General features: G+C 46.2%; 1 protein-coding gene across 7 annotated transcripts in view; it reads right to left on the reverse strand.

Moving 5' to 3' along the window:
* Positions 1 to 1,520: 1,520 nt before the first annotated feature.
* VWA8 (von Willebrand factor A domain containing 8) overlaps positions 1,521 to 27,112 on the reverse strand; it is a 386,353-nt gene continuing 360,761 nt past the window's right edge. For 2 of the 7 annotated variants that reach the window (XM_073212567.1, XM_037022987.2), the window contains one exon: positions 24,468 to 25,860. In XM_073212567.1, the coding sequence (XP_073068668.1) occupies positions 25,752 to 25,860 (109 nt within the window). In that variant the 3' untranslated portion in view covers positions 24,468 to 25,751. Of the gene's footprint in view, positions 1,539 to 4,013; positions 5,380 to 21,250; positions 21,813 to 24,467; positions 25,861 to 27,112 lie in introns of those variants that run through there. The other 5 variants (XR_012121063.1, XR_012121064.1, XM_073212563.1 and 2 more) reach the window with 5 other exon arrangements.

The following is a 27,112-nucleotide window of genomic DNA, read 5'->3' on the forward strand; positions in this document are numbered from 1 at the left end:
CCAAAAATGTCCTTTATGGAGTATTTTTCACTTTCAGTACAGGATGTAGTCTAGGGTCAGATATTGCATTTGACTGTCTCTTTGGCCTCTAGTCTGGAACATTTCCATAGCCTTTCTTTGTCTTTTATGACATTGACATTTTGGAGAATATAGTCTGGTCCTGTCTCTTTTCTTCTTTTCAAAACAGTTGATGTAGTGTTTTCTCATGGTTCGGTCCAGATTATTTATACTCTGCTGGAATACCACCTAGGCTAGGCTGTGTCCTTGTCAGAGTGCCACATCTGGAAGCACACAATGCCCCTCACTGGTGGTGTCAATTCTGGTCCCCTTGTCAAGGTGCTGTCGGTATAATTACTGGTTTCTCTTTTCCTTTTCTTCATAACTGACACGTGGTCTGTGGGGAGACACTTTAAGAGCATGCAAATGTCCTCTTCTTCATCAAAACTTATCTTTAACTTTAATATCCATTGATGATTCTTGCCTAATCCAACCTTTCCCAGGGTGGTTGGAAAATGATGCTTTTCCAACTCCAACACTCCTTACACGTTGGCATTCTGCTATATAAGTAAGAGCCCTCCTCCGTCCAGCTACTCCTTTCTTCTTTCTTCTTTCTCTTTCCTTCATCCTTCCCTTCCTCCATCCCTTCTTTCCTTATCAAATTAGACTTACCTAAATAGGTAGTTAGAACACATTTTTGACATCTTCACTTAGCTGTCTCACAGACAATTCAAACTTAATATATCCAAAATGGAACTCTTAATTTCCCACCACAAACTAATCTGCACCTCATCTTAGTCTTTCCTAGGAAATGTCACCATCATCCATCCAGTTGCTCAAGCCAGAAACCAAGATGTCATTTTTGATTTCTCCCTCCCTTCCAGACTCAACCCTAACTCATAAGCACATTCTGTTAGGTCCACCTCCAAAATACATCTTGAGGCCTCCCTCCCCTCTCTGTTTCTACCATCATGGCCTGCATCCTGGCCTCCCTTATCTCTCACCTGGACCACAGCTGTATCTCCCTCACTGCTCCAACCATTCCCTCTGATGGCCCTTCCAATTCCTTTAAGCACAGCAGCCAGTGTGATCTGAAAAAACATTATAATGAGATCATGTTTCCTCTGCTTAAAACCTGCAATGGCTTCCCATTGCATTTAGAATAAAGTACACTCTTCCACACAGCCTACAGGACACTGCACGATCTGACCTCGCCTGCTTGTCTAGCTGCCTCTCCACCACTTTCCCCTGACTCATTTTGCTCCAGTCACAGCACCTGAGGCTGCAGAATTTAAATCCTTTAAATAGCAAGCTCTTGCTAGCCTCAGCCTCATGCACTTGTCCAGGCTCCTTCTGCTTCCTGAAATATTCTCACTCTTCCCGCCCCTTCCCACCCTCTCCTCTCTCCCTGCCTTTAAATGCTGGCACCTTCCTAATCTCTGGATATCAGGTCTCATATTACATCTCCAGAGAGTCTGGCCATCACTCTTGAGTTCCAGAAATGGTGATGAACTTTTGGGAAGGGCTCTGGTGCTGGGGCTCTAAAGAGAAGTAGAGAAGGGCTGAGGTAAGTTTCAGTTCATTGCCACCAGGAGAAACAGAAGGGAGTCACTTCCCCACGTGGGGCAGAGTGGAAGTTTTGATGTGAGCGGTGCCCTCCCCGAGTCTTGGGGCTGTGGAAATGGAGCTCTGCCTCAGCTGTCAGCTGCCAGGGCCAGGGGGACCCCCCAGACCCAGAAGCCAAGCTACCTGCAGTCCCTGCCTGCCTCACATCTCACCCCTCTTCTGCATAATTTTGAGAGGCAAACTGCTGAAACCAGAACCTTCATTCACTGCCAGTTTGGGCTGTGAGGTCATATTGTTGCTTAATCTACCCTCAGATATTGTATAAATGAAGCCAAGAACCACCCAATATTTGAGGGAAAATGACAGTATGAAAATTAACCATACTCCCTGAAATAGGAGACATAACCCCTGAGGAAATGGAGTTAATATGTAAAGCAGAAAAAAAAAAACCTTGAAATGAATATAAGAAAACAGTAAATAGTTGGAATAGAGGAACACTTTGAACTAAATATAATTAGCATTCTCAGATTCAGGAGGTTAGCTCACCCATGCAAATAAAAGATTGTTAAACAAGAGGAACAAATTAGCATTTGCTGGAATTCAGTTTTGCTAGGAAGAAAACCTCAAGTAATAAGCTGAATAACAGAATGGACAGAGCTGAAGGTTGAATTGGTGAGCTAGAAGTGTGGTTTTCCAATTTTACTGCATGTTAGAAATCACCAGGGGAGGTTTTAAAACTCCCAATGCCCAGGATGCATGCCATACTAATTAAATCAGACTTTCTGGGGTGAGTGTAGGCATCAGCAGTTTTTAAAGCTCTCCAATATGCAGTCAAGTTTGAGAACTACTGAGCTAGAAGTCTGATGTAAAGGGATTTTTCCCAGAAGGAGATGCAAAAGGAAAAACAATTACAATGTGAAAACCATAGCTGAGGGACCTGCTTGACAGATTAAAAACTGTCTCCATCTACAGACTGTCCAATGGGAGACTAGAGTGGAGGCAATGAAGAAACAGTCAATAAGATGACCATGGATAGAAAGACCCACATAATCTGTAACTTCAATAAACTGCATTCTGACTCCAATGGAATTTTTCATTTTTACTTTTACCAAAAGTAAAACAGATCCTTAACATTTTAATAATATTCAGAGTCAAAGGGAGGTTTGGTTCCAGCTCTCAGATGGCAGAGTAAAGAGATTCTGCTACCTTTCTTCTCAATAGCAGTCCCCAAACAACAAGGAGAATAAGGAAGAGAAGTGTAAACTCCATCTTCGATTAAACTATAAAACCTGAGACCCGGAGCCCTAGGAACTGAGGAAGGCTGCCTGTGAAGGGATGGTCAACGGTGTGGAAGAAAGGGGGACAGGGTGAATAAATTAGGCAACTTCCATAGAGCAGAAAGTTAAAAAGAACAGGGCAGCTTCATACATGCTGACAGGAAGGAGGTACAGAGAACATACTGTGTACACATGTAACTTCATGCGGACATATGCCTAGGATATTTCTGCAAAAATAAGAGGTTGCTTCTGGGGAGGAGAACTGGGTGGCTGGGGAAGAGCTGTGCGAGAAAGGCTGACTTTAAACCAGGCTTACTTGAATTTTGTACCTGGGCATATGTTTCTCTTTAAAAAAAAAAAGGGAATAGTTAAGAGAACAAGAAGGTGGGACTTTTCTGAACCTCATAGGATATGGGAATTATACTTAATGGGAATTACAATGTGACATTACTGGAATAGGTAAGTCTATCAACGTGACACAATTGAGCCAGAACCACACCTTTATATACACAGGAATTTGGTATATGAGAAAATGGCACTTCCACTCTCTGGGGTGAGAATAGGTAAATTAATAAACACAGTTGGATGACTTGGTTTTTCATAAAGAAAAAAACAAGCTGAACCTTAACTTTACATCGTGCACAATGTAAATTCCAACTTGTTTAAAGGCCTAAATGTCCAAAACAAAGCCACAAAACTTTTTAGAAGAAATATTTGATATGAGAGATTCCCTCCCCGAGTCTTGGGGCTGTGGAAAAAGTCAGCCCGGCAAGTGGGCTTCTGATTTTAAAGTAGGAAGGGCCTTCTAAACAGATACGTGAGACAAAAGAAAGAAGGAAAGGAAAAAAGAAAAAATCTTTTCAAAATATACATCTTAAATGGATGTGGTGTGTGTGTGTGTGTACGTGTTTATATTCCAAATATTGATTCCACCAGGTGGGATTAGGCATGGAGATAGGGCAGCAATGCTTAGTTTTAGCTTTACAAATAAGTTTAAAAAAATTATTGTTTAAAGAACATTTTACTGTTAATTACCATTATAATGAAAAACTTATTAAAAAATAGAAATAATTTCCTCAGATTGAAAAATGCCAAATCTTCAGAATGAATGAGCCTGTTAAGTGTTGAGCAATGGAAAAAAGATTCAAACCAAAACATATTCTTTTACAATTTTATAATTACAAGGATACATAGAAAAATCCTAAAAGTTTTCAGAGGGTGGACTTGGGATACATATTGCAAAGGTACCTCCCGCAAGGTGCAGCCACCAGCAGTCTTCAAGAGTCTCGGCTCCAGTGGGTTCCTCCCACTGATCTACGTCTGGCTGGGGCTGGTTCTGGAGGACCAGGGGTCTTGTGGCTGACGTCCCACCCACAGAAAGAATTGCTTAAGTTGGCCTATGAGAGGGAGGTCAGCTCCAGTCTGGAAGGTGAGATTTTGTCCCTGGCTGTGGAGGCAGGCTTCTTCCTCTGAATCTAACACAGTTTCTGTGGCATCCTGAAGCAGGTAAAATGGAACCCCTTTGAACAGAAGCGACCTGTGCTTCCTATCATGGGGCTCCCAAAACTTATAATAATGAGATCTCTTACTTCCCTTCTCCTGTAGACTAAAACATCTAATGATTTTGTAGGATTTGTGATAGATTTCCTTACCTACTTAATCAGTCATTGCTGAGAGATTTTAAAATTTATGAAATCAACCGCTCAGTGTGGTTGGGGCTCTGCAGACACAGGCCAGGACTCTGCAAACTGCACAGTCTGTAGAAGGGCTCGCAGGTCTCCACCACAGGCTTTAGCGTAGGTCCTTACTCTGGTTTTCCCGGGTCAGTCCTGCTGAGAGGGACTCCTCATTGTTGGTCCCACTCTAGACCCAAGGGGTGACAGAGGGCAGCTGCTCTGGGTCGGGGAAGAGGGGTTCACCAAAGGACGGAACTGCGTGGCAGGATGAAGGGGGCTGGCAGGCGGAGGCCTCCTCCATGCTCTGAGAGGTGGGCGGGGACCTGTACATGTATTTACATCCCAGGGACCCATCGACTCGCCCCATCTGCTTGGCCATATGGCTTTCTCCAGAGCAGTCGCTCAATGGGAGCTGGGCTTCTGGGGATATTTTTCTCAATATTGAGCACATTACTGAGCTCCTGCTCAAGGGGTTGTCCCCCGGCACTTGGGTTCCACAGTGGTCTGTGGGGATGACTCATGTGGGGCTTCATGATGGAGAAAGCCATGGTTTATGGTTTGGTTTTGTGTGTCAAACAAAGCAGGAGATTATGAGAAACAGGAAAAACTCTCACCAACGTCTCCCAAGAACAGAGACCAAGGCCGCGGTCAGCCTCTCCGTGGAGCGGAGGAGGGGCTGCGCCACAAGTGCCCCGCAGGCAGCAGGCAAGGGCTCTGGAGACCTGCCAGTGGGGGTGCTGCACCCCCTTGCCGGACCCCGCAGACCTCCGTCCTTCCTCTCAGCCGTTGGTTCTGCTTTCCGGTTCTGCCCCTGGGTTGCTGCTCCGCTGAGGCGCTGGGTTGCTCTCTGCCAACGTCACTGTCTCATGAGCAAAAACAAATAATGACTTTCTTTTGGGTTCAAATGGGACCTCTGTTCAACTCTTACCCCTGCTCCTCTCACAGGCTGGCCACGTGGAACGCTGCAGCCAGCCCTTCCTCCTCTTGGCTGGCATGCTCATTGGCCCTGCTCTGGGCACACCATGCGCCAGGCTGCACACCCTGGCCTCTCCCCTGGTTGTCTCTACCATTGGAGTGGCTTAATCAACTTGGCGCAGTTGAGAGGGACCCAGGGTCAGGCCACTGGACTCCTTGTCCAGGCTCTTGCCCCTTCCTCCTAAGCCAGGACCTGGGCCCTGGCTGTGCACATCAGCAGTCCTGGTATGCACATGTCCAGAATCAACTTCTGGGAGCATCTGGTTGGGTCCAGTCCTTTCCAGCAACCAGACCCTGCCCCCTGGGTCCTTGGGACCCTGACCCTGGGATGATGGGATTAGAGAGCCCAGAATGACTTGGGCAGTGGGAGTCAGCAGTGTTTGCCCCTCCCTAGGGCCAGGCCCAAGCTCTGGCAAGGACCAGCCTTTGATCCTGCAGAATAGGCCAGGGCTGTGCAACAGCCCGACCCACAGAGGGGCTCCAATGTCTCTACCACCGGCTTCTGCATCCCGTGCATTTGTGCTTTGCAGCTTCCGACCCCCATGCCCAGCTGACTGGCCTTCTGGGCTTCTGAAAGCTGAGGGCTGCCTCTGGGGTAGCAGCCTTCAGGCACTCCTGAGACTGTCCTCTCAGCTTTACCACTTACCAACTGTGTGGCCGGGCCGAGCTACTTAGCCCAGTCTGTAACCCTGGGGAGGCATGAGTCCCTGGCACTGGAATCGGGAGGATGAGTGAGCTTATATGAGTCCAGCATACCACAAGCTCAATAATTAGTGGGTATTATTGTTACTACCACTAACCCATCCCTTTTGTATTTGTTTACTTTCTGTCTTCCCCAGTAGCTCCTTGCTCCATATCTGTCCTGTTCTGTCTGACCCCAGAGCCTGTCAATGTTTTATTGGGTGGATGGATGAATGAGTGAATGTTCATGAAGATTAAATGAGGTGCTGTGAGGACTCCAGGAACAGAGACTCTTCATCTGGGGAAGGGAAGTGTATCAGCAGTGGGGGCTGGGGCAGGGTCCGGGGTGGGCAGAGGCCCCACTGGAGGGCCCTGGTGCTGCTGTAGCAAAGGTCTCCGGGTGCTTCCAAAGCCACATGGCACCAGGCGGCAGGCGGCTCCTCACCTCTCAGCTGTGCATGCAGTTGCCACCACTGTGCACAGGGCCTCTCAGGTCTCCTCACAGGAAGGGAGTACTGGGCACAAGTGGACCCTTGGGGGGTGCTCCCTGCTGGGGTCTGAGCCATGGTGATGGCTGCAGCCAGTCCACAGTAGTGTGAACGCTCACATTTACATTTTTGCCAGGCTGAAAATAACAAAAAAATAAGCTCCCCTCAATAGCCCTGTCCCCCCATGGAGTGAGGGAAGAAAGAAGTCCAGCCAGTCTAGGAAACAAAGTCCCCTCTGTTGGCAGACACGGGCTTCTGTTCAATCCTCAGAGCCCCGCAGCTGCAGGAGAATGAGCTGGGTCCAGCCAGCTGGGTTTATTGGACAGCTGGGGGGGGGCTCCCCAAGGCCTGGCCTTGTTCCCGCTATGGGAGAGGGGCAGGTCTCACTGAGGTGCTGATCTGGCCAGCCCTCTGGGTTCCAGGGTCCTGAATACCTCCCCTGTGCCAAAGGGCCAGCATTGCCCCCTCCACCATCCTGTGAGCCCTGGTCAAGGGCACATGATGTCCCCAAAGCCCAGTGTGTGCCCAGAGCCCCCATCCTCCAGAGCAGTTCCTTTTCACTGACCCATCAGGAATCAGAAAAGGTTAAAATTTCCATCTTCTATCTCAAGGAGATCCATACTGTGACTCAGTCTCCGACAGGAGTCTTTTCCCCCTTCCGTTGGAGAGGCGCCTCTAAGCAGGGAGGCTGACTGTAGTGAAGGAGCAGTTTGGACGTGCCTCTGCAGAAGGCCATTGTGCCACCTCCACCTCAAAGTGGGGCCAGGCGTTCCTGGCCCAGGGACAGAGAGGCTTGAGCAGGCAGAGATGTGGGAGGCCGGTCAGCCTTAGAGCTGACCAGCGTTGTCCTGTCTTTCTTGCCTCCCCTGCAGCCCCGACAGGGCCATGGACACCCACCTTCCCTTGCTCTCTTTCTTCATCAGTGCAGCCTAGTCCCGGTGTGTGACCCCATGGCCCTGCTCTCAGCCTTTGAAAGTGACAGCGCATTTGTAAAGAAACCTTTGTACTGTAGCTGGGGACTCATGGGGATGCAAAACTTTAATCCTAAAGGCTCTGTGGCCAGGGCTTGATGAGGTGGACCCCCAGGAGCCCCAGTTCCTCCTCCCTGTGCTTTCTGGCTCACACAGATGTTGCTGGGAAATTAGGACTTTTTCCCTAGCAGGGGCTTAGGTCAGATTTTCCTTCCTTTAATTTTTCAAACTAGGAGGCTTCTCACAGGTCTTCTGTGGCATCTGGGGCTTTGTTTTGACAGGAACCCAGGGTTTTGGAATAACTGCCTGCACAGGGGTGCTGACCCTGAACTAGCTGAGCAGTAGTCCATGGTCATGAGGCCCTGGAAATGTGTGCGGTGGAACCCCTGACAGAGCATCTGGGGTGGCCTGTTGAGACTTTCTACAGCCAGTCTGGTCAGCCTGCCTCTGGCCTATGGTCAACCTGGGGCCCTTCTCCAGGCGCCAGGGTCTGTGGGTTCAAATAGGACACTTTAACTTTCCCATAGTAGAGTGGAGTGCAAATGTAATCGGCTAAAATCAGCAGCAGCAGAGGGACACATGCATGACCAGTAGCTCCAGGAAGTTCTAATTTCTCAGTCAGATGTAAGTCATTCCACAGCTATTATAGTTTCTGCAGCAGTGTGCATATCCTGGAGGGTGCTTTGTCTCTTTTAGGAATACAAAAAAAGAAAACAAAAATAGAAAAAGAAGGTGATTGGAATTTCTAGGCAGGGCCTGTAAAACTGAGAGCTGAGTTCTCGGAGAAGAGTCCACAGGCAAGGGGAACGATATGTAGACTTACTCCCACACCAACCCCGGAGACATTTTTTTAAATGTAAAGATAAAAAGTTGAAAAACATTAAAAAATGTACACAGAATCCAGTCATTTAACATACCACAATTGTTTGCTTTGATAGCTTAGTTGTTATTTACTTGAGTTGCTTCTGGTTTAACCATAATTTACATATTTGAAGTCCTCATAACAAATATGATTGCAAACTACTGGCAAGTTTCGGTAAACTCGAAGTTTCTAAAGAGGATTGCCCCAATCATTCACTCATTTCTAATTTATCTGACCCAGTAAGTCAACATCTCTTTCAGAAGGGATTTAAGACAAATTAGAGGATTAAATAAATAAAGATTCAAACGAATTGATACTGTTTATTCAAACCCACAGCCAACATCATACTTAACAGTGAGAAGCTGAAAGCTTTTCCTTTAAGATCGGGAACAAGACAAGGATGCCCACTCTCCCAACTTTTTATTCAACTTAGTTCTGGAGGTCCTAGCCACAGCAATCAGACAGCACAAAGAAATAAAGGGCATCCAGATTGGAAGGAAGAAGTTAAACTGTCCCGTTTGTAGATGACGTGATATTGTACATAAAAAATCCTAAAGAATCCACTCCAAATATTTGAATTCAGCAAAGTTGCAGGATACAAAATTAATACACAGAAATCTGTTGCATTCCTATACACTAAAGATGAACTAGCAGAGGGAGAAATCAGAAAAACAATTCCAATCACAACTGCATCAAAAAGAATAAAATACCTAGGAATAGATCTAACCAAGGAAGTGAAAGACCTATACTTGGAAAACTACAAGACACTCATGAGAGAAAATAAAGAAGATACCAATAAATGGAAACACATCCCATGCTCATGGATAGGAAGAATTAATGTTGTTAAAATGGCCATCTTGCCTAAAGCAATCTACAGACTCTCAATGTGAGCGTAGTTTGCATCTTAGGGGACAGCTGGAAATGTCTGCAGACAGCTTGGCTGTCACAGCTGGGAAGAGAAAGGCTGCTACTGGCACCCAAGGGTGGAGGCTAGGAAGGCTCCCCTTCACCCACCCCCCAAACAGAGAATTACCTGGTTTAAAATTGCTAAGGTTGAGAAACTCTGGTATAGAAACTACAAGAGAGACAAAGAGGCATAAGGCACAGTTGCTGTTTTGCAGGGATCAGCAAGCGAAATCACTCAAAATGCTGCATAATGGAAACAGCCCCCAGTCTCCTGCCTGGCTTTCCCCTGCTCAGATTTATGGGCAAGACAGGAGTCCTGCCGTGCTCCTGAGCCAGGCACCCTGGGAAGGGCCAGAGTGGGCAGAGTCCAGGGCCGAGGCGACAGGGTGACACTTGCTGTAGTTGTCTGTCTACTCAGTGGAGTCTGTGCTCTTCTCAGGGGGACAGTGAACGACTAGACCCATTTTTACCTTCAGGCGACCCACAGCCCTGAGATCAACCAGAGGTGCTGGGGCTGCGAGTTGGCTCTGACGGAGGAAGGTGACAGGAAGAGAAGGGGCTGCACAGGGTCTGGTCCGTTCGGGAGGCCCCTTCCTGCTGGCCTGGGGCTCCCAGACCCGGGGACTGACAGGTCTCTCGGCCGCGTTCCACAGGCAGGCCTTACCTGTGGGAGGCTTCCTGGGCAGAGCCCGGAGGGAGGCGGTTTTTCTGAGCCTGCCGACTTGGGTGCTCTGCCGGCAAGTCGCTCCATCTTGTTTCTGAGCGCAGGCCCGAGTTTGGAATGAGAGTTTTTAATATCCTCCTGTGTATCTGGAAGATAGGGCTCCTGTCCAGTGGGTGGGTTTGGGAGGCAGCAACCTCAGTGCGTGTGGGGTGCAAGAGGGTGGAGGATGACCTGTGAGGACGCGCTTAGAGCCGCCCTGAAGCGGAGGCTGTGGAGGGAACGGCAGACATCGGGGTCTGCATCCGGAGGTGGGCCCTGGGCTGAGAGAGAGGGGCGGAGACGGCCATTCTGAGGGTCTGAATCAGAGGGGGACCCAGGTGAGCGGGAGGGGAAGGGCTTGCTTGCATTTTAAATCCGTCTGTGGAGAGGCCCCTCGGGGGATCCCATGGGGGATGAGAGGATGGGGTTTTGCCAGTGGAGCCTGTCTCATAGATGGGGACACAGAAAATTACCTAAGAACAGTGCTAGGGACTTTTTCTGTTATCTATTGCTGCAAAACAAACTGCCTCCCAAATTTAATGGCTTGAAACAGTGAGCATTTTATTCCTCCCATGGTTCTGTGGGTGGCCGAGGCTCAGCTGGGCCATCCTTGGGCTGGTCTCACTTGGGGTCTTTAGTGTGGCTGCAGTCAGATGCATCAGTTGACAGGCTGGAGTCACTGGGCATCCCCTGGGGCCTGGGGACAGTTGGTGTCTCCATCTTCCCATGTGGCCTCTCTGCATGGTACCTCCATGTGGACTTGCTGGCAGAGGAGCCGCACTTTCTCAGTGGAGGCTCAGGGCTCCCAACAGTGCCACAGGAGAAGCCTTTTCAGGGCTTGGTGGGGCGGGGGGACCTTCCCAGCATCATTCCCACCGCCCTGTGATTAATAAGTCATGGGCCAGCCCTGGCTCAGGGGGAAAGGATAAACTCCACCTCTTATGAGAGAACAAATAAGAAGTGTGGCCATCTTTCATTCACTACAAGGACCTCATGTGGAGTCCGCTTGGAAGGAGGAAGGAGCTGCAGCCATAGTAAGTGGCTCCATCGTGCAGACACGGGAGATCCCAGAGCTGCTGTCCCTTAGCACTTCCCCATCTTGTCGCTGACTTGGGCAGGCAAGGGAGTGAGTGATAGCCACATTTTCAGATGCTTCTCCAGGCCTCGTGTCACAGCGTTCCCTCTCTTTCCCTGAGGCCAGCCCTTGGTCACCAGCAAAGCACTTCACTGTGCACTGTTCTTGAAGGTCATTCACCTGGCCTGACGCTGAAGCCAGACCTGTCCCCCTGTGCTGGTGGTCTCCTCCATGACACCAGCTTCCACCCCATCCTGGCCTGTCTTAGCAGTTTGGGCTGCTATACCAAAAATACCATAGACTATGTGGCTTAGGCAAAAAACATTTACTTCCTTCCATTCTGGTGTCTGGAAGTCCAAAATCAAGGTGCTGGCAGAGCAGATGCCTGATAAGAGCCTGCTTCCTTGTTTGCTGGTGCCTGATGGGGGCCTGTTCGTTCTGGCTGCTCCCTCACATGGGAGGAGCAGGGGAGCTCTCCAGCATCTCCTTGAGGGCACTAACCACCTAATCACCTTCTAGAGGCCCGCTGCCAAATACCAGCACCCTGGGGATGGGCTTTCAACATACGAATTCTGGGGTGGACGCAAACAGTCTATAGTGTGGTCCTTTCACTGTCTTCCCTCTGGACCCACAGAAAGGAGATCTTCTGGCCGTGGGAATGAGAGCCTGACTTGGCTTTAACTGAGTGTCAGATAATAGGTCCAGTGGCAGATGAGGGGGGCCTGGGGGCGACTTAACCTAATGCACTTACCGCCTTACCGTGTCAGCATCTGCACAGAGCATCTGCCGCTTCTTCCTGCCAAGCCTGGGGGACACTGAAGCTCAGAGCCTAAGCACCCACTTTAAGGGCAAGCAAGCATCATGGCAGAGTTAGAGTTCATGTCCGGGTGGCCTGATGATTGTCGCGCCCTCTCCCTACAGTCCCCGGGGTGAGGGAGCGGCCAGGGAGCTGGGATAGAGGGGGCAGCAGCCACACCCACACCCACACTCCGTGGGATTCCCTTTCCTTGGTTACAAAGAGCCTTTGCCTTGGTTCGCCAGCCAGGACAGATGTTAGCAATTTTCAAGGAGCAAACGTTTCTCATTTCATCTTTCCTTAATCAAGTTACTTGGGCTCTGTTCACAGAAGTGTCTGGGGAGCTAGATAAACAGGGGGGTGGGTCCCAGCCACCGGCAGATCTTGGGGGGAGATTCTGTGCAATGAATAGCTTGTCTGTCCGCTACCTGCGGAGCGGCTGACCCAGGGGCTTCATGGGGGAGCGGGTTGCTCTGGCTCCTGGGTCTGTAATTGAGATTTGACCTGTTTTCAAGCCAATGTGCCTTTGGGGATCCTCCACTCTCTCATTCTTCTCTGATACCTGATCACCACTGTCTGTCCCCATGCCTAGATAGGAATGAACACCCCAACACCCCAGACTCAGCCCGGAGCTCTCTCATCTCTGTGCCACATCCCCCACGCAGGTTGGACTCTGCTGGGAGATATTCCTGAGCACAGCTTGGTTGGATTGTATTAAAAAAAAAATCTTTGAAATATGCTCACCTTCAAAGCAGGGTTGGAGGGGGAGGTGTGGCATGACGTCAAGTGGACTGGCAATGCTTTCTTGGACGGGCTGATTTGGTTTCAGTTCGGAGCAGAAGAACGCTCTAAGCACCTGTGTTCTACCGCTCACTTTATAAGGACTGGGGTGTTTCTGCAACCCTTCCTCTCCGGACAGTTCTTCACCCTTTACTAACCACAGCTGGCATCAGCAAATACCAGAAGGCACCAAAATAGCACTGGCAGATCCAAGGTAGTGACTCTCAACCTTGGCTGAATGGTGGGATCATCTAGGAAACTAACCAGCGCAGATGCCAAGCAGGCTCCTGTCCACAGACATTCTGAAGAGCGGGCCTGGAGTACCACCTGGACAGCTCCCTGTGATGCCAGCGTGCGGATGAGGTGGAGACCGGCCCTGATGCCTTACTTCCCTCTGCCAGCCCTGTCTGAGCACATCAATCCCTTGGCATGGGGACTGTTCTTTGGGGGTCTAGGGTGCTCCCTCTGTTCAGCCATTTGGACAAACTGCTTCTTCCCTGTATATGCAATGTGACCTGAGGAAAGAGGATCTTAGTTGGAGATGTCCCAAGGGCTTCCAGTCCACAAGCAGGGAGAGTCAAAGGATAAAGCCTGCAGATGTGTGTAGATGGCTAAGGAAACCACCGCAGAAGAGGTGGCACATGGCAGCTGGGTCTTTGTGCTGTGAGGGAGGAGTACCGCCTCGGAGGCAGAAGCGGGAGGATCAGGCTCCACCCCGTCTACTTTACCTGGCCTCCCCATCTCAGTAAGTGGCAACCTCACGCTTTCCGTTTTGCAGTCCCAAAGCCTCTTAGATTCCTGTCCTTCTCTCACATTCCACATCTAATCCATCAGCAAATTCTGTTGGCTCTCCCTTAAGAATATGTCCAGATTCTGACCACTCCTTGCCCGTTCCACTGTTCACCCAGATGCCTGCCACCATCATACAATGTGTGAATTATTGCTGTGACCTCCTAACTGGTCCTCCTGATCCCATCCTTGGCCCTCCACAGTCTATTCTCCATACAGTAGCCTGAGTGATCCTTTCAGAATGCAACTCAGAGGATGTCACTATTCTGCTCAGAACCCTCCATTGGTTTCCAGACTTACATCATGTAAATGCAAAGTTCTCGCCGTGATCTATAAGGCTCCACATAGCCTAGGTGCTCTGGTTCTCTGGCCTCATTGTCTGACACTTTCCTACCTGTTCACTTCAATCCAGCAACACTGGCCTCCCTGCTGTTTTTTAAGCTTGTGAAACATTCTTCTACCTCAGGGCCTTTGCACCTGCAGTTCCCTTTGGCTAAAATGCTCTTCTCTTTGGTATTTGTGCATCCCGCATGAGCTTACTTGCTGAGTATGGCTTCTGCTCAGTTGTTATCTAACACAGAGGCTTCCCAGTGTCCCCCAACCCAACCCTAACCCTCTTTTATTTTTATTCTCAAAGCTTATCATTGTGTACATATTTTCTGTTTATTTTTTGGCTCTTGCCACTAAAATGTATGTTCCACAAGAGCAAGTTCACTGTTGTATCCCCAGCCAAGGGTAGTGCCTGAAACATCGCAGGTGCTCAGCAAATATTTGTTGAATGGTGAATAAATTTATGAGGCAAAGAAGAGCCTCAGGAAATTCTTCTCTCAGAAGGGCATGCGAGGTACTCAAAGGACTGAGGGGTAAGCAGTGGGGGGTGGAGTGGGAGAGCTCTCCCAGCAAAGGAGACAGCAGATGTGAAGTCAGTCAGGAGCTACAATGGCCGGGGTGGAGCACTGGGGGCCCACCACACCCTTGAGGGTCTTGGGCACTCAGTTAATGAAATCAGGACTGCCGTTAGGCTGGGGTGATGTGAGTGCGAATGGGAGGCCTGTGCAGCTGGAAAGGGCTCTGCATGGGGTTGAGCCCTGAGTACTGCACTGTCAGTACTCAGTTGCTCTCTCTGGTTGATACCACAGACCACGTAACCTCTGGGTTTAGTCTTAGAATCGATTATAACCACAAAAGTCCTCCTAGCCAGGGCTGGCCTGAAGTGCTGGTGAATGGGGTTGGTATGACTTCAGAGGAAGGGGTTTTGCTGCCTCTCCCAAGCTCAGTGTCATTAGTCATTAAGAAAATGCAAATCAAAATCATAATTAGATACCACTTAACACCCACTAGAATAGCTATAATCAAAAAGACAGGAAATAATAAATGTTGGAAAGGAGATGTAGAAAAGCATGGCTGGACATGGCTGTGGCTGCCTTCAGGCTCTGTGAAGCTCATTCAGACCTGTGACCACAACGGGGCTCAGACCCTTGGTTACCTGGAGAGGTGACACATTAGTAATTAGCATGCCACCATGTAGCAGAGATCAGACACTGAGGGGGTACAGCTTGGGGAAAGTAAGCTTTGATAGGGACACAGGGATGAAAGGGAGGGAGCCCAGGCTAGGGTTAGCTGGTGGACTATTTGGGAATAACGGACTCATTTGAGGATTGCATTGTGTGTCAGTGAACAACGTTAGGCAGCCACTTCCTTTCTCTGGTGGAAAGAACTTTCCTGAGTATCCCCTTGTACTAGGTAGTGTTAGGGGCCTGACCAAATTATCTTACTAATCATCTCCAAAAAACTATGGAAAGATAATAATAAAGTTGAGGAAATGGCAGTATAAGAAACTTTCTTAGCGGGGGTGATGTCAGTGGAAATGATGGAGTAAGGACCTCCAAAAATCCTGCTCTCCATAAAAGCAATGAGAACGCTGGCAAAAAATTGCCAGAACCAACTTTTTCAAAACTCTGGAAATTAACCAAAGACTTGCAACAGTTGGGAGCATTTATTTAAGAAAAATGGCTGAATCTTAAGAACAGTGAGCTTTGTGGTGTTTTAACTTGCCTTGTTAGAACTAGTAAACAAGTTCAGTAAGGTGCAAGATACAAGATAAATATACAAAGCTCAACTGTATTTCTGTACATGAGCAATGAACAATCTGAAAATGAAATTAAAAAAATAATTTAATATACATCAAAAGAATCAAATACTTAGGAATAAATTTGACAAAAAAGAGGAAGCCTTATACACTGAAAACTAAAATACTGATGAAAGTAATTAAAGAAGTCTTTGATAAACAGAAACATGGGTTTTTAAAATTTAGAAGTGACAAGCTGATTCTAAAATTAATTTGGAAATGTAAGACACTTAGAACAGCAAAAATAATCTTGAAAAAGAAGACTAAAGTTGTAGGACTTACATTTTTCAATTTCAGAACTTACACAAAACTACAATAATCAAGACTATGGGGCAGCAGCACACTGATAGTTATATAGATCACTGGAATAGAACTGATAGTTCATGAATAAACCCATACATTTATGGTTAATTATTCTTTGATAAGGATGCCAAGACAATTCAATTGGGAAAGAATAGTCTTTTCAACAAGTAGTGGTGGGAAGACTGGATATCCACACGTAAAAGAATAAAGTTGTACCCCTACCTCATACAAAATTAACTCAAAATGGATCAAAGACCTAAATGTAAGAGTTAAAACTCTAAAACTCTTAGAAGAAAATGTAAGCATAAATCTTCATGACTGTGGATGAGGCAATGGTTTCTTAGATATGACACCAAAAGCACAAGCTCTCAAATTAAAAGCAGATAAACTGGTTTTCATTAAATTAAAAACTTTTGTGCTTCAGAGAACACTATCAACAGAGACAACCTACAGAATGAGGGAAATAATTGCAAATCATTTATCTGATAATGTTCTAGTATCCAGAATAGATAAAGGATTCTTACAACTCAACAAAAAATAAATAGCCAATTAGAAAACATAGGCAAAGGAATTCAATAGACAGTTCTCCAAAGAAGATATACAAATGGCTAATAAGTACATGAAGAGAAGCTCAATATCATTAGGCATTTAAAAAACATAAATCAAAATCACAATGAAATACCACTTAACATTACTGCAATAGCTATAATCAAAAAGTCAGGAAATAACAAATGTTGGAAAGGAGGTGGAGAAATTGGAGTCCTCATATTGTTGGTGTGAATATAAAATGGTACAGCCACTTTGCAAAACAGTTGGAAAATTCCTTGAAGTTAGTTACCATATGACCAAACAATTCCACTACTAGTTATACATCTAAGAGAACTGAAAACATATGTCCACATGACAGCCTGCACATGAATGTTTGTAGCGTCATTATTCATATTAGCCAAGAAGTGGAGAGAGCCAAAAGTTTTGAATAAACAAGATGTAATACATTCATACAATTGAGATTATTTGGCTGTAAAAAGGAGTGAAATAGTGACCCATGATACAACGTGAATGAACCTTGAAAACATATGGTAAGTGAAGGAGGCAAAAAAAAGGTCCCATATTGTATGAATCCATTTATATGAAATGTCCAGAATAGGTGAAAAGCCATTGAGACAGCAAGTAGATTCCAGGGGCTAGAGGGAGGGGCAGTAGGGAATGGCTCCTAAAGAGTGTGAGATTTCCTTTAGGGGTGATGAGAATACTCTGGAGTTAGGTAGTGGTGATGTGTATATGCTGAATTTATATATACTATGTATATAAATATATGTAAATATGTATATGTGAATTTCTGTATCTGAATATATCCCAGACCACTGAACTGTATGCTTTAAGAGGGTGAATTTTATGGTTTGTGAATTATATTTCAATTAAAAAAAACGATTTCCCTAGGACAGAGCATGAGTTGGTATGAGAGCCGTGATATGAGCCCAAGGCCCCCGAGCTCGAGGGCATTTGCTGCAAGGCCTCTGTGCCTTGCGAAGCAGCATGTGGTCCCCTGGGGCTGTCTTGGGAACCCACAGGAAAGGAAAATGATTTCTGCTGGGTGTCACTGTGTCCTCTGGGCACAGCTGCCTGGATGTCCACTTGTCACCCGGGGTTAACCTGGGCACAAAGTCATTTTCAGTACCACACACCATCCTTGCCCTTCCCACCACCAGATTTTGTTACAGGCTCAGGCTTGTGTGTCTGAGTTGCTCTTCTCTTGGGATGGAATCCTTTCCATGAGGGTCCTCGTCTCTCCTGTAAATGGACTACAGGGGCAGGGGGGCCTCTGCTGCCACTCTAGCAGGGGTGATAGGATTCCTGCTTAGGCTGAAGCTGAGTCTCTGCCTCTGCTGTGCTGCTATTATTCTGGGTACTAATAAGAGTCCTGGAATCACCTTTCCCTGAGGTATTTTAAATAGGGCAGATTTTCTCCTGTTCAACTCGCCTACCCACCCATGGCATCACCCACCCTTCATCCATCCATCCCTCCATCCCATTTCACTAATCTAGGTTGTACGAAGCTCCTTGCAAAGCAACTTGCTGAGGTAGTTTTGCCTCGATTGAGGAACACAGGCTAACAGACTTTTTCTGTCTTCTAGAGATTCATGAGTCTAAGGGTCTTCCTGGGCTGTGTGTCGGGATGGAATGGTTGGCAGCCATGATGATCAGCCAGCGAGACCCACAGCCTCACAAAGGCCAAGATGACTCTGACTGCCCTCCTAATAACCCCCACCCCCGCTTTTTTTTTTTTTTTTTGCCACAGAGCAAGCTGTTTTCAATTAAAGCTCCTTCTGCGTGACAGACCTTTCATCACCAATAATCTTTATTATCTATATATAATCTTTATTTTTAAACCTGTTCTGGTGCTAACAGTCTCTTGAGGGAAATCTGTGGTTGTGGTGCAAACAACTGGGAGGCACTCCTAGGAAAGACTGTTGCACCTCACCCAGAGGCAGGTGATGGGGAGCCTGGGAAAGACATTCTAACCAGGAAACAAATTCATGATCAGAACCATGTCTGCAATTCAGACAGCAAGCACGGGCTCTGTACTGCCCTGTGGGGGAGCGAGTCCTGGAGGGGGTGGCCTCCCATCACCTGTGCTCCCAGAGTGCCCACTGCTTTGCCTCTTCTTCCATTTGGTCCACTCCATGCGTTTCCACAGACAGGCTGCTCTGGCCTCCTTCTGAGGGTTTGATCAGCCAAAGGATGTCCTGGCCCCCAAACAAAATTGGTCATAGTCCCTCATCTCCCGAAGGGCCACTTCCTTCTTGGGCTTGAAACCAAATGCCTCTTGAACTGGGTAGAACTTTTTGTCTGATGTGCTTTCATTATTTTATTTTCATTGTCACGTGAACCCTGGGGTATGAGATTATTATCATCTTCGAGGTAAGAAAACAGGTGCTCAGAGTCCTGCCCAGAGTCAGGGGGCTTTTAGGGGCAGGTGCAGGTTGCCACCCTGATACCCTTGATTCTGAAGCCACCACCATGCAGAGTGGAGTTTGTGGTTTCTTGGTTTCCATGGCAGGGCGGGGATGGATCTGACTGCAGAAACCAGGTCAAGCCTTCGCAGTGCACATGCCGACTCACCTGCCTTCTGTGTTTGCCCCCTGGCTCCTCTGACTTACGCAAGACAGTCTTCACAGAAGACCCAGATGGGACAGTCTGATTTAATGATGTGCAAATGACAGGACAAATTAGATTGTCATGGGGAGGAGCAGAAGGGGTTTTAAGAGGGAAATTGATGCCATGGTCTTTATTTATAAGCACTTGGGGGGTGGTAGTAATGATGGGAAGGGAGGTTGTTGGCAGAGCAAGGATCAGGAAATGCAAAACCCGTCCTGTTTATGTGTGGTGATGAATATTAACATGACTTACTGTAGTGATCGTTTTGTAATGTGTACATATACAGAATCATCATGTTGTACACATGAAACTAATATAATGTCATATGTCAACTATAGCTCAGTTTTTAAAAAACTGGCTCTCTTTAGAAGAGGAAAAAAGAGAATCATGTTCAAACAGGAAAAGGAGCTATTTTCCTTTAAAAAGCCACATTCATTTTTCAGAGGCACTACTTTCTTTAGTGCTAAGGAAATAATACTTAAGGTATTTTAGAAACTGTTGCACAACAGCTTCTTGCTAAAGGCTGAATTACAGATACTTGAGAAAACATCCTAGCAGAAGTATACTCAGCGTACAGGAGGAACCGTCTGAGTTTAAGAGGCTCACCTGATTTCAGTCCAGCCTTTACCAGGGTGGGGCTCACAAACTCCAATGTTCCTTCCACGAACACTAACCCATGGTTTGCCAAGCTGTCCAGTGGGGCACGGACCAGCCCTTCTTCTGCCAGTAAGAGCTGTGGCCTTCAGGGGTGTAAGTTCTCTCTCAAAGGGTCCACAGCACAGGCTACAAGTTCCCTTGGCAAACCAACAAAATACTCTGACTGGATAACTTCACCAGAGACCTGTGCAGGCACTGTGTGGTAGGTGGCCCGGGTTGAAAGCCCCTTGCTAGGGAATCCCCCACCCCCGACATGCATGCTGTGCCTGCTTCTGTGACCCAGATGTCAGAAAGGCAGAGCTTCCATAGAGGCAGGGCCAGATGCAGGTGGAAATCCGGTGTCTCTAAGACAGACAGACTTCAAAGAACCAAGCCACAGCCGGTCCACACCTGGCAAAGCTTCCAGTGGGCGCTCTTGGAAGAACTCAGAGGCTGATGTGTAGCCCACGGGAAGACTGTTCCTCACCCCATCTGCCCATGTCTCAAGCCCTCACGCTGTGCCCCAGGCCCAGAGATGCTCCAAGCTGCCCCCCATCCCCCACATCATAGACCCTGTCTGAGGTCCTTCATCTCAGCTGAGGCCAGGGGGAAAGCACTCAATGAAGGAATTCAGACCAAGATCAGCATGATGGATAGCCTCTCAGGGCCATTTGTATTTTAAAAGAGAAGCCCCTCTTGCTGTGATACACCACTCTACAGATAGACTTCAGATGTTAGGGGGCAAGGAGCCAGGCCAGCTGTGTGGGGCTGTAGCCCAGCCAAGTGACTGAATGTCTGCTTTCAGGCAGCTTTGTGGAGCTGCTACGATCTTCCACCTCTGCAGAAAGCACTCCCGTTTCTTTTCGTCTTTCAGTCTCCATGAAAGGTCAGAGAGAGCAAACGAGATTCTTTAATTTGGGAGCTACATATTGAATATCAAATCCTGTGCTTGAGCTTGCAGTGTATGGACATGCATATTCTATCAGCCTTGAAAACAATCGGTTGGTCAAAAGCATTGGGCCCTAAAAGACCCTTTCAGAGAAAGACCCCTTTTTTGTCAACTGCAAAAAAAATAACACAGCTCAACTTCCCAAACCATGTGCCCATTGGCTCAGCCCCAGGCCCCCTGGGGTACCCCTTGTCATCTGCCCTTTTTATCCTTTGCCCATAACCCCTGGAGTCTGAGCATCCTGACATGCTGCAGAGACCCTCAGATTCCTCACCAGACTGGGCTCTATGGGAACCACCCCTGGAGGGAAGGCCAAGGCTGGTCAACAGGTGCTTCCCCAGAGTTGCCACTTGGTTTCTCCTGGGCCTGCAAGTGCTCCTTCTAGGACAGTGTTTTCAGGGCGGAATTTCATATGTGCCAGAAAATTGCCCATAAAAGAAAATGAACCAACTACCTTTGCCGAGACTCACTCCAATGCTAGAATCCCAATGACGGAAGACTTCTTAATTAGATTTGGAATGAAGAAGTGGTCAAACTCATTAAATTAGCATTAGTATTTATTAATGTACATATATTGCACTTGAAAATCCAACCTTAATGACCTGAGTAAATATACTTGTTTTCCTTCATTTCAATAAATAAGGCTTCACCTATGGCATTATGAGACCAATTACACAAAGTACTCTTGACAGGTTCATTATTTTCTTGCCACAGTGAGGCCTATATAAGGAGACGAAAATGCTTTGGGATGTTCAGGCAGACATTTCCCTTCCATTTCCAGGTTAAACTCTAGCAAACATTGCTAATGCTTCAGAGTTGCACATAATGTTAACAAATCCTTATATTCTGAGACTCCTTTAGGGTCACACCCATTGTCTTTGGAGTAAGAGTTTACTGAGAAACACTCTGATTGTTCCTTCAAGGGAAGCACTGGCAGCTCTGAGGAGGGAACAGGGAAGGGTCAAGGGGACTCCGGTGCCTGCTGAGGGGGAGGACCAGGTGTGGCGGCTGATGCTCCTTGGAGTCGACATGGCCCTTGATGAGATTTCTTAGAGTAGAACGTGATGTTCTCCCAACCCTCTGGATCTAAACCAACTGGAGAGAGTGTTATACTTTGCTTGGAGTAGTCAAATATCACAAGCACCTCTCAATTAAAAAATTATGTAACCCTGGTATTCCAAAGCCAACATGCATCGCTGTGCAAGAGCAGATGTGGTCTCCGTCTGAAGGTAAAAGCTCCAGACAGCGTTTTGTCTCAAAAATAGTGTGTCAAGTCATTCTCAACTTGAGAAGTTTGCTTGGCAAGCATATTTTCTCCCTGGAGGAGATTTTTGTTTACAGGATTTAACAATTAAAAAAAAAACCACACACACAATTGTGTATTGTTCAGCGTGGCACCAAAGGTCAGCTCTTGGAACACAGTGGTTTTCCAATTCCTCATCCTTTTTGATCCCACCGTGCATATCAGCAGATACGGAATTTTATTTTAAGGCAGCAAAATGCAAAATAAGAGACAATGGACAGAAATCTTGTGAATTGTCATCCAACAGAAACATCTGTCCCACTGATGGGGGAAAGCCCCTCTTGTCCAATTCTAGTGACGTGTATGGAAGTTTTAGAATGTGTATTTAGTCAGTAACACTATTTTGTTGGGACAGTTAATATAGGTGCCAGAATCCTCTATACAATAGGGACTAAAATGTGTGCGGGGTTCTGGAGACAAAAATGATGTTTCTGTAAGATATATGAGAGGCAAAGTCAATTCACTGTATAAGATACAGAAACATGGGACTTGAGTGTTAAGAGATCATTTTGTCCAACTTTTAAAATTCAAAGATGAAGCAACTGAGATGAAGAGGTGACTAGCCCAAGTTTACACAGGTAGTTAGTGGCTGAGCAGCATCTAGAATTTCCTTTCTACTGACTAATGCACCTGGAGTGTGTAAACTCCCCCTACAAGATAGAACACTGCATTCCTTTCCATTACCTCTAGTACTTTTGCCACAGTCTTAGTAAACAGACAAAGGAATGGCAATAGATAAGAACTGTATGATATAATGCTGGCCAGAAAGTGGAAGCAAATTAGACTCTTCATCTAAGTATTTTTAAAAGCCATATATGTTACTGGTTAGAATAATTTTAAAAAGTGGACATTTTATTTTGTAATAAGATGAAAAAGCTATGTACAATTCACCAAAAACAAATGGACATTTGGCTATTCCTAAATTGCAATTCCAGAAAAAAATTATCCAAGCAGGAGATACTGGCTTAGAACTTACAGAATATTTCTTATAATTGTGATTATTGGAAACAAAAGAGGGAAACACAACAATAATCGACTATTCCTCTTGTCCCCCAGGTCCCATCTCTCTCCACCTTGTTCACTGAGCTGAATTGTGGCTGATGTGACAGGCACGGGGAGGAGCCAGGTGGAGAGATGTGGAAGCCTCTGGAGTTGCCTTCAGGAGCCTGACAATGCAGTCTACGGAAAACCACTTCTACATGGCTTTCAAAGCCCTAGAGTTTGTTTAGAGGAAATCTTGCTGGTGCTGATGGATCTCTCCTCCTCTGACAGTTCACAGGAAAGGGTGTGGTATAAAGAATGAAACGATTCATTCCAAACATGTGATGGGCTCGAGTATTCCGGCTCTCGTCCATGTTTGGTGGCCGTGCTCAAGGTGCCCCATGTGTGATGAGGTCATCTTGCTGGGGCACATAAAAGACTCCGGGCAGAGTACACATCGTATAGGGCAGCTATTCATAGCATTCACTCCTGGCTGCTCATGGATAACAATGGACCTTCTCAGCATTACAGGGGAGATGGAGCCAGTTTAGACGCCTTTCAGTGGACCCCCCGCTGAGGCACACAATGCATTTCTTATGACGTCCTGGCCCTAGGAAGGGCCTGGGAACAGCTTGGAGGGGCCCGTAATTAAGTACATTTAATAATGAAGGCACAAATGTCTTAGGTATTTCAAGAAGAGAAAATAAACCCTTAATTGTCTTCCTTCTCCCCTTTCCTCTCCCACTGTACTTTCCTTTCACAAATAAGAAAAGCCAGGAATTACATGTTTGTTTGTTTTTTTAAAACAATCGCAAAGGATGTCTGGCCAGTGGGGAAAGGGAAATTAAATTACTTGAGAACATTCTTTTCATGTTAAAAAAAAATGGCTTCTGCTCACTCAGGTACTCACGGCGCAGGGAGGATTTGTTAAAAGGCTCTTCTGTTAATTACCCTTGAATCTGAGGGCATGAAGAGAAATGCCCCGGGATAAAGGAGAAAGTGTGTCAGAATAAGGAAGCCTGAGAGGGGGCCATTGCCACTGCCTGAGGGTGCCCTCTTTTCTTCTACTTTTCCAAGTCTCAGTTTCCTTTTTTGTAAAGTGAGGATGTTAAAAGCACAACTAATCAATAGTCTAATATTGGAAACCTTGGGAAAATGTCTAAAGTTCTCTGAGCCTCTGAGTTCTACTCTCCTTATCTGTAAAATGAGGTTAAAACAATACCTGTTTTGCATGCACTGTTGAGGTTTGAATGGTATAATGTATGAAATCACTTTGCATACCTGCACATAGCAAATAATCAGCATATGCTTGCTGTTGCCGCTGTTGTTATTATTATAAATGCAATTATATTTTTAAATGTACTTACTGGATTCAAATTGTTTGCATCATTGGACCACTCAACATACAGAGCAAGCATCTGGCTAGAAAAACAAGACAAGCCATGCAAATTCACTGGGCAATGTCGCTTTGGAAATCTGATTGCCTTTATTTCTTTGACAGTTGATAGGGGATGGGGTGGTGGAACAAATGGGTGTTATCTTTTTTTCTTTCCTATAACTGATTAAAATAAAGTGGATCTGAACAATTTTACTATATATGGTAAATAAGGTAACATTATTAGAAAGACTAGTTTTTCCAACTCATGTCAAGAAAGCCCCCACCCACTGATGCCCCCAGCGTTTCTGACTTTGCCATCAAGGGTGAAGAGGAACTTTTTATTATATGGCTGGAGAAAGATTGACTTCTGCTGTAGCATTTGATTTTAAACAAAGTGACATTGAGCCTATTGATAAAGAAAGGTCAGCTTAAGAGTAGGTGGGAATAAGGTATACTTTGAAAGAAAAAAAATGAGGTTTGAAAAATTTTTTTTTACAGCTGAATAAATCTTTGGCTACCATTGGGTTCAAACATACTGCCTTGTTTTTACTTTGCTTTAAGTAGAAACATAAGCAACTGTTATTTTGAACATTACATTTGGACATGAGAATGTGTGAAGCTGTTGAGAAGCCTAGAAGAGGAAAAAACAGGCAAGACAGCTTTTATCTTTCCCTCCAGCAGCCTGGAGAAGAGGATGCAGGTTCTTTATTTTTCAAAGAGCCTTTAAAGAGCCACGTGTGTAAGGAAGCAATTCAGGGTCTTTAGATTCCTTTTTATTTTGGCTAAGGAAATGGAATTGAGAACATCTAACCTTTTATAAAGTCCTGTTGTTAGAAGGCTTTTCATTGGGTGAAATACTATAAAATCACTATTTTCTGGGCAATACGGAATGGGGGAGAAAATAAAAATAACTAGTGGACAGGAGCTGGTTGGGTGGGTTTGCACAGACTTGTGTCTCAGTGTCAGAAGGTGGCATCAAAGGCTTAATTTGATGGGGTCACTTCTGTTACCTTAGGTAACCAGATGATGTGTTAAGGCAAAAAGCAAGGTATTCCCTTTCCCACAGGCTTCTGGAAACACGCCAAACACCACAGCTGTCCAACCACCTTCCCTGAACTTATTATAAAGTGCAGGTCAGTTTGCTTCCCCTAAGGACTTGCAAACCCTTCAGTGTTAAAGATTTCCACATTCAGTCTGCCTCTGGCCGCTTTCCTGAATTCTGAACATGGAGCAAGCGTAGAAGTCCTAGGAGTGCGCCAATTATCCAGTCACTGCACGGGCTTATTTTATAGATGGCTCCTTTTCTTCAGAGCGCTCTTTGTTCCTACCTTATTTCAAATCCTGGGGTCATCAGGGTGAAGAAGGGCACTTCTTAAACACTGGACAACATGGTGGAGGTGAAGATCTGTTGTAAAATCTGAGGGATGTCCTTGGTATTCATGGCAACGAAAGATCGGCCAGCTGGTAAAGTTCTCTGAAGCCTGCCAGGAAAGGAAGGGAAAGAAAATTACCATTGCAAATTGGGGCTCCCCTTCTCCCTCCTGCCCCTGCAAACCTCAGCATCGAAATGGTTTCTTGGAAAAGAAGTTTTTACTTTCTAATACACGCCCCCCTGCCTGTAATTGAATTGGCTGTCACTGGGCAATGAAAGGCTTAGAAGAGCAACAGCAGAGGCACAACTGAAAGCAACAAACCAAAAGAAAATCTTTTTTTTCAGCAAGGAAATCAGTGAATTTGAAAAGGAAAACATCTCTCTCCTTCCTTAGTGCTGTTTCCTGGTATTTTATATTCCCTTGGTAGAACAGAGCCCTTGGGACCAGCCTGGGATTAGCTCACCTGGGACCAGTGAACGTGCTGGCCTCATACTGCGCTTCTCAGTGCTGCCCTAGAAAACAGGCCTCGGAAAATGTTGCCCAGCAAAATCCTGGTGGTTCTCTCTCTCTCTTTTCCACCCACATCACGCAATGTGAAATGCAGCCTGACTTAAGCAACTGCTGCTTTGATGACACTGAGGTTACAGAGGTTGATGACAATTTAAAAAAATGCCAGTTTATCATTTGGAAGAAAGGGCCATTTCTGAAGGCAATAAAGTATAAGACACATTTCTATCCAGAAGAATGCCTCCTTTCATTGAGCCAGCAAAGTTTGGTTTTGGAATGACATTTAATAAAAGTCAACCACCCTGTGTAGTATCATACATTTGGCATGCCCAGCAGACCAGCAAATTCTGCAACATATCTTTTGCCAGTGGATGTTGGACCATTTCCCTAGGAAACCACAAGGGTATTATTGTGCTTTCTTAAGTATTCAAACAGGATCTGTTCACTAGAAAGACAAAATAGCTATTTCATCCCAGCTAGTATATTTGTTAAGCTTGCTGTCTGCTTAATCCTGGGCTGGTCTTGAAGAAAACCTGAATAGAAAAAGCACAGTTTGTGTTCCAGCACATGGAAGTTCTGCATGAGGCTAAGAGACAAAACTGAGAAAAAGTCAGTTGTAATTAAGTGACTGTAATTACATGGCAGTAAGCCTGTGTTTAACCATACTCTGCAATCCTGCAGCAAAGCAAAGGGAACAGAAAGAGAAAAAGACGCCAGCACTTTGGACACTAAAATGTTTCCTAGTCAGGACTCACAAGGTACAAGAGGTAAATGAGGTGGAATAACAAAAAGGTGTGTGGCTTTTCTGCTTCTTACAAGTACTTTAAGCACAGAAAAACCATGAGCTCTTTCT

The sequence above is a fragment of the Manis javanica genome, chromosome 9 (assembly GCF_040802235.1).
Source record: "Manis javanica isolate MJ-LG chromosome 9, MJ_LKY, whole genome shotgun sequence".
NCBI classification, from domain to species: Eukaryota; Metazoa; Chordata; class Mammalia; order Pholidota; family Manidae; genus Manis; species Manis javanica.